The sequence below is a fragment of the Cervus elaphus genome, chromosome X (genome assembly GCF_910594005.1).
Source record: "Cervus elaphus chromosome X, mCerEla1.1, whole genome shotgun sequence".
Lineage (NCBI taxonomy): Eukaryota > Metazoa > Chordata > Mammalia > Artiodactyla > Cervidae > Cervus > Cervus elaphus.
In genome coordinates this window covers 87,208,847-87,226,069 of record NC_057848.1, presented here as the reverse complement: position 1 = coordinate 87,226,069, position 17,223 = coordinate 87,208,847, and the positions used below count along the sequence as shown (strand labels likewise).

The 17,223-nt window shown below is 36.2% G+C and overlaps 1 protein-coding gene across 2 annotated transcripts in view; it reads left to right on the top strand.

The window, feature by feature from the left end:
- The window catches only part of DIAPH2 (diaphanous related formin 2), a 950,551-nt gene that overhangs the window by 86,099 nt on the left and 847,229 nt on the right, over positions 1 to 17,223 (top strand). Inside the window, exons 4-5 of one of the 2 annotated variants that reach the window (XM_043895287.1) lie at positions 3,678 to 3,782; positions 12,261 to 12,281. In XM_043895287.1, coding sequence (XP_043751222.1) covers positions 3,678 to 3,782; positions 12,261 to 12,281 — 126 coding nt within the window. The remainder of the gene's footprint in view (positions 1 to 3,677; positions 3,783 to 12,260; positions 12,282 to 17,223) is intronic. The other variant, XM_043895289.1, reaches the window with a different exon arrangement.

Sequence of the window (17,223 nt, the reverse complement as noted above, 5' to 3'; positions counted from 1 at the left end):
AAGAGATATGAACCAGGAGGGTTTTAAAACAGGCTCCAGGTAATCTAAGTATAGGAATAACTTCCAGAACCACACAGCCAAAACATAATCTGATGAAGGAGCAGAACCACTTTGTCAAATTGTTGTGATGAAAAAGATGTGTCTGCTGCCATCAATTCCATGTCCATGTCACTTCTGTTGCCACCCATGCTAGCAAAACATGGGTGAAACTACACCCCATATGCATCTATTTCATGGATGACAACTAAGCCATCTTACTGTATTGTTATAAGGGATAGGGAGACTGAAATGTGGTTTTCATGGATTCTTCATTGGTGGGGCTGATACTGGGTGGGTGTTTAAAATTATAGCGGGCATGTTGGCTATTGGGCAGCCAACCATGACAGAAGCCTACTGTGGTCTGGTAGCTAATCTCTTGGCCTTCACTCAGGTTTTTCTCCTCCTTCAAGACCCAAATCCTGACGAAGACTTCTCTATTGTCTTTCCCATCTGTCCTCTGTGTTCCTATGACATCCTGTACATGCCTCTGTTATACCCATATATTTGCATATCACTCTTCCTTACTATATGTGCTTAGTCACTCAGTCAGTCGTGTCTGACTATGGGTGACCCCATGGACTATAGCCTGCCAGGCTCCTCTGTCCATGGAAATTTTCCAGGCAAGAATACTGGAGTGGGGTCGCCATTTCCTTCTCCATCCCTACTATACTATGAATTGTTTATTTTTATTAATTTAACAGACAAATTAGCATTTACTAAATATTAGGCATTGTTTTAAGAACTTCACAAATAATAACTCATTTAATTCATGGGCTCAAGCACTCTTTCAAATTTTCAATTTTCGCTCCCTACCTAGCATATTCTGTGGTGCATGGTAAAGTGAAAGTGTTAGTTGCTCAGTCATGTCTGACTCTGCAACCCCATGGACTGTAAGGCCACTAGCCTCGTCTGTCCATGGAACTCTCCAGGCAAGAATACCTGTGTGGGTAGCCAATACCTTCTCCTCAGGTGGTGCATGGTATGAGTTTGGTAAATAAGTGAGTCAAAATTTAGAAAGTAGAGAAGAAAAAATAATGATATGATCTTGCCACCTTAACATGATGTTAGTATTTTGTTGTACATATTTCAGATCCAGTCCTCCAAAGTAAAACTTGGCAAAAGTTAAACTACCCTATAATGGGAAGGACTGCGTGTGGAGGTAGTGAGTTCCCTGTTAGTTGAAGTTGACACAGAACATAGATGAGTATCTGTGGACTTTATAAAGTGCTATACAGCCTCATTTCTGTGATTCTCACTTTGATTCAACAATGCTAGATCTAGCCTTTGAGAGAGAAAGAGAGGCTGGCTTCAAGTAAGTCATTTACAGGTAAGATATACAAATGAGAAATGAGATAAGATAGGAAAAGTAGAGGTAGAGACAGTGATAGAGATGATTAGGAAGGGGGGGGTCAGGTATATATACATGAAATTTATAGGTATTGATTGTGAATTAATCATTGTAGGAGTCACTGCAGTGGGTGCAACTATATATCATGAGATACTGGTGTCATTGAAGTTACTATTCAATACATAGATGCAGTTTGATTACTTTTTATGGATCCTTTGTTTTTTCCCCCACATTCTCATACATTATTTTTTAAAATTATTTTAGTATTTTTCTTTGTCCATTCATTTAGTTGATTAAAAACTAGTAATGTTTAGAATTACTAAGCAAGTAAAGGGATAAAAATACTGATTTCTTTTTCTTGTTTTAAAAAATTGAGATACCTTTCAGAAGCCATAAAATTCATCCTCTTAAAGTATATAGTTCAGTGGTTTTTTTTCTTCTCTTCGTGTATTCAAAGAGTCGTGCAACCATCACAACATTCATTCTTAGAACATTTTTATCACACACAAATGAAACACCGTACCTGTTGGCAGTCACAGCCCAGTTCTCCCATCCCCTCTTGCCCTGCCCCTGACAACCACTAATTCACAAATCTCTATAGATTTGCCTGTTCTGGATATTTAATATAAATGGAATCATGTAATGTATGGTCTTTTGTGACCTGCTTCCTTCATTTAGCATAATGTGATTTCAAGTTTCATCCATGAAGTATAGAATGTATCAGTACTTCATTCCTCTTTGTGGCTGAATAATATTCCATTGTATGGACATATGACATTTTTTTATCCATTCATCATTTGATGGACATTTGAATTGTTTCCACTCTAATATTTCTGCTATGAACATTCAAGTACGAGTTTTTGTGTGGACATATGTTTTCATTTGTCTTGGGTATAAGCTGAGTCATGTGGTAACTCTACATATAACTTTTTGAGGAACTACTAGACTGTTTTCCAAAGTGACTATATCATCTCATATTCTTACTATCAGTGTGTGAGGGTTCCAGTTTCTTCACATCCTCACCAACAATTGTTATTATCTTTTCTGTCTTAGCCTTTATAACTGTGGGAGTGAAGCGGTGTCTCACTGTGGTTTTGATTTGCATTTCCTTGGTGAATAGTGATGTTGAGCCTCATGTGCTTATTGGCAATTTGTATGGCTTCTTTAGAGAAATGTCTGTTCAAATCCTTTGTCCACTTGTAGTTGGGTTATTTGTCTATTGTTGATTTGTAAGGCTTCTTTTTATGGGGATACAAGCCCCATATCAGATGTATGACTTGTAAACATTTTCATACATTCTGTATGTTGTCTTTTCATTTGATGTTGATTTTGGAGGTGTAGTCCTTTCCAACTTGGTTTTATGACCCTTCAAGTGTGTCTTAATATGTTTCAGGGGTTAACATGAGTTTCAAAATGAAGAAAAAATGATTTATCTAGTGAAAATGTTCTATGTCTTTGTAACACAATATAAAGGAACATTTCCAACCAAATCAAAGCTTATTGAACCTCAAAATGATGTGTTGCTGTAACTGAATATTTTTCTTTCCAGTTAGTGGTCTTTGTTATCCCAATGTAGGTAACTATGTTTCTGATTTTTTCCCCCAAATTCAGCAACTTCTCATGAATCTTTCTTCAGTGACATATTGTAGATATATATTTCCTATAATTTACAAATTATGTTTGCTCTTCTAGATAATATTTATCCTAAGGGAACATATGCCAAGTAGTAAAGTGTTTATTTGTTTATTTTTGCTATCAGGGTGAAAAAATAACTTTGCTAAGGCTGAATGATGTATATCCATGCTATAAACTGCCAGTTTATTCTGTGGAATAGTTAAAAAGTTTTTCTTGTTTCTACTCATTGAGTAGGTAGCAATATGAGCCATAAATATATGGTAAAATTTATATAACACTAGGGTATATAGAGTGAAAAATAATAGTGAAGGAGCTGAAAAATGGTGGTTGTTGATAGTCAGAGCATGACTTACTATTTTAATACAGAGAACATTAATTTTTTAATTTTTCTTTTTTAAAGTTTATTTTGTTGAGATATAGTTGATTTACAATGTTGTGTTAATTTGTGCTATACAGCACAGTGATTCAGTCATACATATATATTCTTTGTCATATACTTTTCTCTTATATTTTATTATAGGATATTGAATATAGTTCCTTGTGATATACAGTAGAACTTTGTTGCTTAATATTTATTAAGCACCTTTGAAACTCATAAGCAGAATTTTGCTAATACAATAAATATTATTTTTTTAATAAATATTCTTTTTAACAGGAGGACATGAACCTTAATGAAGAGCGAAAAGCTCCTTTACGAAACAAAGATTTTACCACCAAGCGTGAGATGGTCGTCCAGTATATTTCTGCTACTGCCAAATCTGTAAGTAGTGAGACTCTTCCAGCATCCATATAATGAGCTTAGCATTATCTGCTTAAAAGAAGCAAACTTCAGATCTCCAAGTTTTTGCCTCAGGGTACTTATATAGACTTCATAAAAGAGGTATATATAGGTACTTTAATACATTTTATATATATTTCAAAACTGTTCTTAAAGAGAGTTTCCATTCTTATAAACAAAACAGACTAATAATAGTTGGCTCTGAGTTAATCCGGTTAAATTTTTGAGCTGAGGTTTTGTGCACTTACTAACAAATAGCAGCAATTTGTACTTATTCCACTTAATATACACTTTGTTATAGGAACACTTCAGATTTTGAAGAAGGACAAACATAGCCTAGTCACAAGATTTAACTAAGTTTACATTAAAGTTATATGTCTGGTATTTGCTTACTTGAAATTTATAGCAATTTTTTTAATAAGCAGTTTGTTTTTATTTTTTGTGATGCTACTTATGTAAACTACCTCATAATTGTTATTGTACAGCTTAATTTAGCATAAAGGAAGGTGTTTAATAGGAACTTTAATGAAATCTGTGTGAGTCTCAAAAGAATTAAAATTAGGATTCATTGAAAAGGCTTGTCTGCAGCAGGAAAAACTTCATGTTTTAGTGGAATATATTGCTTTGTTTATTTCCTAAAGTGCTTCCAAAAAGAGTCTAAAGTTTGATTTATTTTTGTAAGAAAAAAAAATATTTTTTGAAATAGTGGACTGTATCTTTTACATTTCTGTAAAGAAGAAGCTTTTCACAGAGTTTATAAAATCACTATCTATGTGTATATATATAACATACATATGTTGTATGTATATATATGTATATATATATATATACACACACAAAAACACACAGTGATTTTATGTTTGTGTGACGTGTTTATTATACACATACATTTACATTTAAGGCATACGTATTTTAAATTTAAAAAGTTGATTAGTGAATAGTTCTTCATTGGCAAAATATATTCTAAAATTATTTGGCTATCCTATTAATGCTGTTTCAGTACAGTAATTGCAGTGGCAATTACTGATGCATTTTGTCTGAATTCTACAATTGTATTGATTCCATGTTGTACTTTAAGTAAGCTAAATCTGAATGCTGAACTATTTGATCATAATGCATTGCAGCTCTGCCAGAGCAGAACAACAGCATGTTTTTTAATTTGCTTCTGGTATCCAAGGGCAGAAATGTGTTTCAAGTGATAAGTGAAATTTGCCTTGAGCGTCATTTTCAATAGAATTAGGTGAGGCATAGGGTTTTACTTTGAAATTCTGATGAATCTCTTCTCATTTTTTGCACTCAAGTTATTGTTCACAGTAAAATGCTTTAGGAAATGCAGGGTGTACATTCAGTGTTATTTTTCAAATACCTAAAGGCAAATACACTAGTAAATCTATATAGTTATATCTGGGTGCAAAGTACAGATAATTATATATGAATAATTATGTGCTGATTTTAATGGCAAGATTTTGTTAGTGTCTCTGGCTCATTTGTTGTTGCTTTTGTTTGCGTAAGTGGAACTGAATATAATGAAGATTGTGTGAAGCTCTTCTTAACCTTTTGATTTTGACTCAGTCTCTATGTAGAACTTGTTTTCATTTATCTTTGTATTGTTTCCTCTTTAACTGACCAATAAAAAGCACATTGATTTATATACTCATTTTTCAGATTAAAATGCTAAACTTGGGGTAAACGTTGGCTGAGCTCTCTTGAATTGATTTATTTGAAAAATGGAAATTGAAATTTTCTCAAAAGACATGAAAACTCTATACTAAAGGCATTAGTCTCAAAATCGATACAAATAACTATTTAGTATATGATCTTTATTTGTTTCCTTTAGCACACACAGGGTCACTTGACATATAGAACTTTCATTAGCGCTCTAAGGTTATATGTTTTATTAGCTTGTATTTTTCATGGACTAAATATGATGAAAGAAAGCCTATTGATAAGCATGTTTTAAAGCTTTCTCACTTTGGAGAGACAGTCGTTAGTACTGTGTTCTGTGGTGAAAACAAATAAAATTACATATGTTATTTCCTTTTGAAGGTGAGAGGGATACCATTTAATGATAAACCATCCTCTCATCTTTTGTGATCTCTTCGTGATCATGACAATAAAATTTGCATGAATTATAATGTACCCGCCCCATGACCATTTATCTATGTATAACTAAGGTTTCCATCCTGCTGGCTTTTATTAGGCTTTAAGTATACTTTGCATGTCATACTCTTTTATGCTTATTTTTTCTTTATATTGACACACTGATTAAAAATGCTTCCATATTTAAAGTAGATATGATTGTAACCAGTGCTTTATGAAAATGTTTTGCAAATAGTCAAAACTTTTATCTTGAAGTAAAAGCAAATTTAAGGACTAGAGTCCCTGGTAGAAAAATGTTTTATCATAAGTCATGTGTAAAATATGTGAAAATTATAGTTAAATTTAAACATAAATTGTACATTTCCCCCTTTAACACCTGCTTAGGCATTTTACATGGAATTGAAAAACAAAATAAGCACTCAATAAGCGATATCCGTCATTCTCCTGTGTTTGTGGGAAGGACAGTAAAGCAAGATGAAACTAATACATGGGTTTGGACACAAAGCCTGTTTCTAAAGCAAAGGAGAGTCTTTTGTTGTGTAACTGATCATGCCAAAATTAGCCTGGGATAAGAGAATATAAAGGAAATTAAAAGATAATGATGAAAACTATTGCTTAGGTTTTTCCTCTTCAAATTCCATAATAAAAAATGTTGTGTGAATGCAAAGGAAAAAGTACCTTGAGTAACTCTGTCAGTGATGAAAGGACTTAATAAGGGAGTGGAAAAGAGTCTCTTCTCTGCTGGAATTGGACTCTTGCTTACTGTAACAAGTGTGGTTATGGTCTTGATCTTGTTGTTTAGTTGCTAAGTCATTTCTGACTCTTTGCAGCTCCATGGACTGTAGCCCTGCAGGCTCCTCTGTCCCTGGTATTTCCCATGCCAAGAATACTGGAGTGGTTTGCCATTTCCTTCTCCAGGGGATCTTCCCAACCCACGGATCAAACCCAGGTCTCCTGCATTGCAAGCAGATTCTTTACCATCTAAGCCACCAGGGAGGCCCAGGTACATGTAGATAATTTGGCCACAGATAGTCTGGAAGAGTCTTTCTTTTCACAGCACCAACATAAGTTTTCAGAAGTGGAAAACCAAGCTTTGTTAATATTGCAACGTGTGCTCACTGGGCTGTTCATTGTGACAGCTGCCGGCCTCCCCGCCCTCCTCACTACTGCCCAACTCACTACCGAACATCAGTGGCTTCATGTCACCCAGCCTGTTCCTGTTCTCTTCACCTTCACCCTGGCATCACCCCAAACCCATGCCGGTTCAAAGCTTTGTGCTTCTGCCCCCAAACAATCGCCGAGCAGCTGCACTCTCAGCATCCCTGCCTTTGCCCTGCATGGTTCCTGTGGTCTTCCTCCTCGTCAGATTCCCGTCCCCAAAACCTACATTCCTCAAGACAGCAATGTGACACTTTCATGTTTGCACCCCAACATGCCTGCCACATTGCCAGCAGCTGTCATGGTATATTGCACACAGTGTCAGTGAATTTTAAATAAAATGAAAACCGCAAGTTAAAAAAAAAATTGCAACATTGTCATACCAATTCATAATCTTGAGAGGCACAAGACATCAGTGATTTAGAGGGAATCGTGCATGTTACATTTTAACAGTATATATAGATGTTTATGTGGATATTCCCTGGTGGTTCAGATAATAAACAATCTGCCTCCCAAGCAGGAGATGCAGATTCGATCCCTGGGTTAGGAAAATCCCATGGAGAAGGAAATCACGCCAATATTCTTTCTTTCTTTCTTTTTTTTTTTTTCAGTGGGTTTTGTCATACATTGATATGAATCAGCCATAGAGTTACACGTATTCCCCATCCCGATCCCCCCTCCCACCTCCCTCTCCACCCGATTCCTCTGGGTCTTCCCAGTGCACCAGGCCCGAGCACTTGTCTCATGCATCCCACCTGGGCTGGTGATCTGTTTCACCATAGATAATATACATGCTGTTCTTTCGAAACATCCCACCCTCACCTTCTCCCACAGAGTTCAAAAGTCTGTTCTGTACTTCTGTGTCTCTTTTTCTGTTTTGCATATAGGGTTATCGTTACCATCTTTCTAAATTCCATATATATGTGTTAGTATGCTGTAATGTTCTTTATCTTTCTGGCTTACTTCACTCTGTATAAGGGGCTCCAGTTTCATCCATCTCATTAGAACTGATTCAAATGAATTTTTTTTAATGGCTGAGTAATATTCCATGGTGTATATGTACCACAGCTTCCTTATCCATTCATCTGCTGATGGGCATCTAGGTTGCTTCCATGTCCTGGCTATTATAAACAGTGCTGCGATGAACATTGGGGTGCACGTGTCTCTTTCAGATCTGGTTTCCTCAGTGTGTATGCCCAGAAGTGGGATTGCTGGGTCATATGGCAGTTCTATTTCCAGTTTTTTAAGAAATCTCCACACTGTTTTCCATAGCGGCTGTACTAGTTTGCATTCCCACCAACAGTGTAAGAGGGTTCCCTTTTCTCCACACCCTCTCCAGCATTTATTGCTTGTAGACTTTTGGATAGCAGCCATCCTGACTGGCGTGTAATGGTACCTCATTGTGGTTTTGATTTGCATTTCTCTGATAATGAGTGATGTTGAGCATCTTTTCATGTGTTTGTGAGCCATCTGTATGTCTTCTTTGGAGAAATGTCTGTTTAGTTCTTTGGCCCATTTTTTGATTGGGTCATTTATTTTTCTGGAATTGAGCTGCAGGAGTTGCTTGTATATTTTTAAGATTAATCCTTTGTCTGTTTCTTCATTTGCTATTACTTTCTCCCAATCTGAGGGCTGTCTTTTCACCTTACTTATAGTTTCCTTTGTAGTGCAAAAGCTTTTAAGTTTCATTAGGTCCCATTTGTTTAGTTTTGCTTTTATTTCCAATATTCTGGGAGGTGGGTCATAGAGGATCTTGCTGTGATTTATGTCGGAGAATGTTTTGCCTATGTTCTCCTCTAGGAGTTTTATAGTTTGTGGTCTTACTTTTAGATCTTTAATCCATTTTGAATTTATTTTTGTGTATGGTGTTAGAAAGTGTTCTAGTTTCACTCTTTTACAAGTGGTTGACCAGTTTTCCCAGCACCACTTGTTAAAGAGGTTGTCTTTTTTCCATTGTATATCCTTGCCTCCTTTGTCAAAGATAAGGTGTCCATAGGTTTGTGGATTTATCTCTGGGCTTTCAATTCTGTTCCATTGATCTTTATTTCTGTCTTTGTGCCAGTACCATACTGTCTTGATGACTGTGGCTTTGTAGTAGAGTCTGAAGTCAGGCAGGTTGATTCCTCCAGTTCCATTCTTCTTTCTCAAGATTACTTTGGCTATTTGAGGATTTTTGTATTTCCATACAAATTGTGAAATTATTTGTTCTAGTTCTGTGAAAAATACCATTGGTAGCTTGATAGGGATTGCACTGAATCTATAGATTGCTGTGGGTAGAATAGCCATTTTGACAATATTGATTCTTCCAATCCATGAACACGGTATGTTTCTCCATCTGTTTGTGTCCTCTTTGATTTCTTTCATCAGTGTTTTATAGTTTTCTATGTATAGGTCTTTTGTTTCTTTAGGTAGATATACTCCTAAGTATTTTATTCTTTTTGTTGCAATGGTGAATGGTATTTTTTCCTTAATTTCTCTTTCTGTTTTTTCATTGTTAGTATATAGGAATGCAAGGGATTTCTGTGTGTTAATTTTATATCCTGCAACTTTACTATATTCATTGATTAGCTCTAGTAATTTTCTGGAAGAATCTTTAGGGTTTTCTATGTAGAGGATCATGTCATCTGCAAACAGTGAGAGTTCCACTTCTTTTCCTATCTGGATTCCTTTTACTTCTTTTTCTGCTCTGATTGCTGTGGCCAAAACTTCCAACACTATGTTGAATAGTAGTGGGAAATCACGCCAATATTCTTGTCTTGAGAATCCCATGGACAAAGGAACCTGGTGGGCTACAGTCCATGAGGTCAAAAAGTCGGACATGACTGAGCACATGTGCAAAGATGTTTATGAGGAAAAAATTTGTCACTGAAATCCGAACATTAGTTTGCCAGATGTCAGTGTCCTTATGACCATATTAAGAAACTAATTAATTTCTAACTTAAATCACAGTCTTTGAGGTTGAGATTTAAAAATATGTAAAGTTACATTTTTTGAAGATACATTGAAAGGTGGCATTGATTAAAAAAACTCTCAGCAAAGAATTTAAAATAGTGATACCAAATACATCGCTAAATATTTTCAGATTGGCCCATATCATAAGCAGGCTTCCCTGGCAGCTCAGATGGTAAAGAATCCATCTGCAATGCAGGAGACCTGAGTTCTATCCCTGGGTTGGGAAGATCCCCTGGAGGAGAGCATGGCAGCCCACTCCAGTATTCTTGCTTAGAGAATCCCCATGGACAAAGGAACCTGGCAGGCTACAGTCCATGGGGTTGCAAAGAGTCAGACACAACTGAGTGACTAAGCACACACACACATATCATAAGCAGTTAAGAGTTGTAGTATATCTTTTTGTATGTGTGTATACATGCATTGGCTTCCCAGGTGGCACTAGTGGCAAAGAACCTGCCTGCCAATGCAGGAGACATAAGAGACATGGGTTTGATCCCTGGGTCAGGAAGATCTCCTAAAGAAAGGCATGGCAACCCACTCCAGTATTCTTGCCTGGAGAATCCCATGGACAGAGGAACCTGGCAGGCTACAGTCCATAGAGTCACACAGAGTCAGACAAAACTGAAGTGACTTAGCACACACACATACAAGTATTAATGGTTTTGCCTTTGCCACTATCAGGTATTTTCTTTCTCAAGTCTTTGCCAGACATCACCTAGATAAGGTAAAACAGTTGAGCCCAAACATGACCAGACCAGTTTCTTTTAGCTTTTCTTGGCTCATCTAATCTGTTTGCTGTTTATGCTTTAACTAAATGCAATCATTTTGCAATCAGAACAGTATAGACCTGCTTAAATTGTTAAGACAGGCTTGCAATTCTTCTTCTTCTTCTTCTTCTTTTTTTTAAAATTTCATGTCTGTGGTAAATAAACACAGGACAAATAAGACCTCTTTTTTTTTTTTTTTAAGACCTTTGTCTTTTTGGTGGGAAGAAATAATTTAGGTCAATAGCGTATCTTTCAATTCAGAAGACTGCTAACGGCACCACAGAGGCTTTTATTCAACTAAATAGTCACTGTCTGTAGATAATCTGTCAAATGAATATTTAAGAAAGCTGCTTTTCTATTTGGAGATTCATGGATTCCTGAAATAATTAATCAGGAAACTATCATTTCTTTTTGTATCTTGTAGTATCCTGTTAAACTTAGGATTCTTATTGGGATTTCAGTTATATTTGATTTTTATTTTTAAAGTACTAGCTAATAATTAGAACATGTATTGATAATATGTGCCATCAGATTAATAGTTTTAGATTATGGATGAACTCTTTTTTTGAACATTGCTTGATATTCAAGTGTAGGAATCTGATAACAATGATTTATATTTGGATTCTGGCATAAAATTATACTTTAGGACTATGATTTTGGTTCTTGCCTTCTTAAACACAAATTCTTAGGAATTCTCTTATTTCTTCACCATAAGAAAAACTCAATGGAGGTTGTAATTTTTGAACTATTTCCTCCTTCTGAATAAGTATATTTAAATACAAACTGCTTCTTTGTCTTTACATTATATAGAAAACTGTGTTGTTATAATAGAAATGCTAGGATGACCTAGAAAACTAGAATCATAAGCAATCTATCTTCTTTGTAATTTTCAAGTATAATATAAAACAATATTTTAAACCTTAAATTCATAACAATATAAAATTTCCAGTTTTCAACCTAAAGTTTATTTATTAACTTAAACACATGACTTTAAGTATAACATTTATATTCTAAAATACCTAATTCCAAGCTTAATAGTAAAGGAAAGAAAAAAGGACAAGAAAAAAAAAGGAAAGAAAAAAAACAATATTAGAATAAAATTCAGTTTTCTCATGATAACTTTTTCAGAGGTTGTGGACTGATAAAATATCTGATGCCTGATTGCACTTAATCTTGCATTACTTGATATTTATACTACAACTAGTTGAGAAGCCCATTACAGAAAAGTTAAAAAAAATCCTCAAATGGTAATAATTTTATTTGGGAATCTTTATTCTGCCGACTTTATACATTTTTGGAATATGGTAGAAATTAATACTGATGTATTAACCTCTAGACCTAAAATATTAAAAGTACACATAGAGGTAGCTATTTACTAATTTACTAAACACTTCTGTGAAAAGCCTCTGATTATTAATACTGTTGCTGTTTGTTTTTTTTTTTTTTTACACCATAACTACTCTCCGTTGACCTCTGCATGCAGATAGTTGGAAGTAAAGTTACGGTGAGTACCAAAGATGCGTTTTACCCTTAGATGTGAATTTGTGCTTTTGGAGATTGAGTGATTTTTGCTTCTAGTATTTTATATGTTCGGTTCTTCTTTTGGTGTGTATTTTACCAAAGTAGTAAGATGAATGTTAAGATCACATGATTAGAATTTAACTTTGTAAGTATTTTTCCTGTGGCTTTGGGAAATACTTTAGAACTGCACTATGATTGTATATTTTGTCTTAGAAAGTTTTACTTCTTTTTAAATTTTTTTTTTTGGAACTGTGCCTGTGTCAGTCCTTATGATTCTGAGGTGTGTTTTACCTCAGTTTTTCAGGATAGCAGGGAGAGACTCCTAAAAGTTTCGTTTATGCTAACAGGAATTCTTACTGAAGCATCTCACTTTGACTTTAGTATCTCTGAGCATGTGGTGTAATGAAAGCAACCTTTGATGTTCAGTCAGGAGGCCTGGGTGCTTATTTTTGCTGGGTGCTGCTCATCAGCTTTGTGACTTTAGGCAAGTCATACAATTTCTCTGAGGTTCAGTTATTAAGTAGAGAAACTGAAGTGATTGGCTTGCATTATCTTTTAAGGTTCTTTCAGTTGCTGTCATCTAAACAGGGGTTCGCAACCTCCAGGCCGCAAACCAGTACTTCTAGTCAGATCAGCGATGGCATTAGATTAGCAATAAAGTACACAATAAATGCAATGTGGTTGAATATTCCTGAACTCATCCTCACCTACCCCAGTCTGTGGAAAAATAGTCTTCCATGAAACTGGTCCCTGGTGCCAAAAAGGTTGGGAACTGCTGATCTAAATTTTATATACATGAGACACTGCATTGCAGTGCCACAATTACATGATACACTATTACATCAGTACACCAAAAGTGGCCTGTATTTTAATTAAGAGCTATTTGTAATTACCTTGCCTTCATGATTAAGCAGTCTGTATTTAGAAAACAGGCCAGGAAACATTATCTTTTTTTTTTTTTTAATTTCTATTGGAGTATAGTGGATTTACAATGTTGTGTTAGTTTCAGATGTACAGAAAAGTAAATCAGTTATTAATATACATATATCCACTGTTTTTCAGATTCTTTTCTCATACAGACCATTACAGAGTATTGAGTAGAGTTTCCTATGCTAAACAGCAGGTTCTTATAAGCTATCTATTTTGTATATACTAGTGTGGATATGGGCTTCCTGAGGTGGCACAGTGATAAAGAATCCACCTGCCAATGCAGGAGACGCAGGAGATATGGGTTTGATCCCTGAGTTGTGAAGATCCCCTGAAGGAAGGCATGGCAACCCACTCCAGTATTCTTGCCTGGAGAGTCCCATGGACAGAGGAGTCTGGTGGACTGCAGTCCATGGGGTCGCAAAGAGTCAGACACAACTGAGCATGCACACTGCCATCGTAGTGTATGTATGTCAGTCCCAATTTCCCAGTTTATCCACACACACCACCCCCGCCCCCTGCCCCAGGAAACATTATCTGTAACATCACCAGGTATCTAGAATAGTGAATATATTTACATTTGTTTTGCTTTTAAAAATTGAAGTCCTCTGTCTTTTTGGATTTGTCAGGCGAGTGTATGCTCCTCGGTTCTGTCTGTTCACAACAAAGATTTGGAGTGATGGACATAAAGCCTTTGGTGTGTCACAGTTCTCGGGTCTTGGACAGACCCTGTTATAGCTCTCAGGTCATGAACAGACCGTGCTATAGCTCTTAGACAAGTCAGTGTTACAGTTCCATGTTACAGCTCCATTTTATTTAGGAAATAGCAGGGAAATCCATCGAGAGAGAGAGAGAGACACCCTCGGGCTCCTCTTTCTATATGTTTTTTTCTCCCCCTGGGCCTGCCCTATGTAAATTACGCTAGCCAGGAGTGTTGTTTGTTCTACCTGAGGTCCTCACTTGGGTCCTCGAACCTTCCTTTGTTCTATTTTCATGGGCTTTTTCCTTTCTTATCTTTTAGCCCCCGCCATTCTGGACTCCTGTTTCCTATTCTAACTACCTAACAGATTCATGTGACATTGGGGGAAAAATGCCATCCATCTTTCAGGATGATTTCCAAAATCAGCAAATATTTCTTTAGTGCTTATTGTGTACCAAGAACTGTGCTGGGTGCACTAATGACTGGAAAATAAGAATAAAACCTTATCATTGCAATAATATAGTTGAAATAATCAAACCTTAAGTTGTGCCTGCTAATTGTGCCGTAGCAATATTATGTATTAGACAGGAGACATAAGTTGGGTTAGAGTAATTAGAGAAAAATCCATGCAAATTTCTAGACTTTCAGGATATGGTAGCTGGGATTTGACAGGGGAGGGGAAATGATGGAAAAGCTCTCAGATTGTGGAAGTAATATTCAATACAAAAGCTTGGAAAGAGAACCAAATTGTATTTGGGAGGGGGTACGGCAGGTGGGCGAGAAGGAAGGAATGAGAAATGAGGTTGATTTTGTAAAGAACAAAAATGTATATTGGAAAGATCAAAAAATCAAGTTAAAAGAAGATCTTAAAGTCCAGGTAGAAGATTAGAAATCAGTTGGAACAAGCAAGTGACATGAGGAAAGCAGAGTTTAATAAAAATAAATTTGATAGTAGTAGATAGGCTGGATCAGGCTAATGGTTCTCAACGTTGAAAGTATCAAAATGCAAATTTTGTCCCTCATGGGGTCTGGGATAAGGCCAATAATTCTGCATTTTTATCAAGCACCACAGGACATCCTGATTAGTTAGAATAAAGAACTCACTTTGAGAAATACTGGCTTCGGATAGAGGTTTGTTTGGGGGGCCACCTAGGAGACATGTGAGAGTCAGTGAGGCCCTGTGTTAAACTGGAGGCTTGGGTGTAGAAGGATGGGGTTAAATAATAGAGTTTGGGGCAATAAATGAATCTAGAGCTTATTTTAATGTGGGCCAGAACTAGCCTATATTTCTGGTTGTGACAACATAAACAATCCAATGACCTGTGCCAGAAGCCACTGTAAGATTACTAGTTTCTCCATAATCAGTTATCAAGTTCTGTTGATTATTTTTCCTAAATAACTCTCATTTCTCTCCCCTAATTTCAGACCCATCATCTAACACTCCTGTGATTGTTGTAGCCTCCTCAAATACTCTCCTAGTCTTTGCTCTCACACTCACCCATGAATGCTCTTTGTGGTTACCAGAAATGCTGCTGCTACCCCCTCAAACTTTCAGATGGCTCCCTATTCTCTTTGTGATCTTTTCTAATTTCACCTCCAACTGCACTATTACTTTCATCTATCCCCTGTCTGTATGGGGACACTCAGCAATTCATTAACATCCTATTTTTTAAAAATTTTTTAAAGTTTATTTATTTTTTAATTGAAGGATAATTGCTTTACAAAACTTTGTTGTTTTCTGTCAAACCTCAACATGAATCAGCCAGAGGTATACATATGTCACCTCCCTCTTGAAACTCCCTCCAGTCTCCCTCGCCATTCCACCCCCTAGTTTGATACACAGCCCCTGTTTGAGTTCCCTGAGACATACAGCAAATTCCCATTGGCTATTTTACATATTAGGTTTCCATGTTACTCTATCTGTACATCTCACCCTCTCCTCCCTCTCCTCCCTTCTCCCCATGTCCATAAGTCTGTTCTCTGTCTGTTTCTCCATTGCTGCTCTGCAAATAAATTCTTCAGTACCATCTTTCTAGATTCCCTATATATGTGTTAGTATACGATATTTGTCTTTCTCTTTCTGACTTACTTCACTCTGTATAATAGGCTCTCGGTTCATCCACCTCATTAGAACTGACTCAAATGTGTTCCTTTTTATGGCTGAGTAATATTCCATTGTGTATATATACAACAACTTCTTTATCCATTCATCTGTTGATGGACATCTAGGTTGCTTCCATGTTCTAGCTATTGCAAATAGTGCTGCAATGAACATTGGGGTATATGTGTCTTTTCCAATTTTGGTTTTTTCAGGGTATATGCCTAGGAGTGAAATTGGTGGGTCATATGGTGGTTTTATTCCTAGTTTTTTAAGGAATCTCCATACCATCTTCCATAGTGGCTGTATCAATTTACATTCCCACCAACAGTGCGAGAGCATTCCTTTTTCTCCACACCCTCTCCAGCATTTACTATTTGTAGACTTTTTGATGATGGCCATTCTGAATGGTGGGAGGTGATATCTCGTTGTAGTTTTGATTTGCATTTCTCTAATAATAAGCAGTGTTGAGCATCTTTTCATGTGTTTGTTAGCAATCTGTATGTCTTCTTTGGAGAAATGTCTGTTTAGGTCTTTTTCACGCTTTTTTATTGAATTGTTTGTTTTTCTGGTTTTGAGTTGAATGAGCTAATTATATATTTTGGAAACTAATCCTTTGTCAGTTGTTTCATTTGCTATTATTTTCTCTCATTCTGAGAGTTGTCTTTTCACCTTGTTTACAGTTTCCTTTGCTGTACAAAAGCTTTTAGGTTTAATCAGGTCCCACTTGTTTACTTTTGTTTTGATTTCCATTACTCTAGGACTTGGGTCATAGAGGATCTTGCTTTGATTTGCCTAGCGTTCTACCTATGTTTTCCTCTAAGGGTTTTATAGTTTCTTGTCTTACATTTAGGTCTTTAATCCATTCTGAGTTTATCTTTGTGTATGGTGCTAGGAAGCATTCTACTTTCATTGTTTTACATGTAGCTGTCCAGTTTTCCCTGCACCACTTATTGAAGAGGCTGTCTTTGCCCCATTGTATATCCTTTCCTCTTTTGTCAAAAATAAGGTACCTGTAGGTGCATGGGTTTATTTCTGGGCTTTCTATCTTCTTCCATTGGTCTACATTTCTGTTTTTGTGCCAGTACCATACTATCTTGATGACTGTACCTTTGTAGTATAATCTGAAGTTAGGAAGCTTCATTCTTCTTTCTCAAGACTGCTTTGGCTATTCAGGGTCTTTTGTGCTTCCATGTAAAT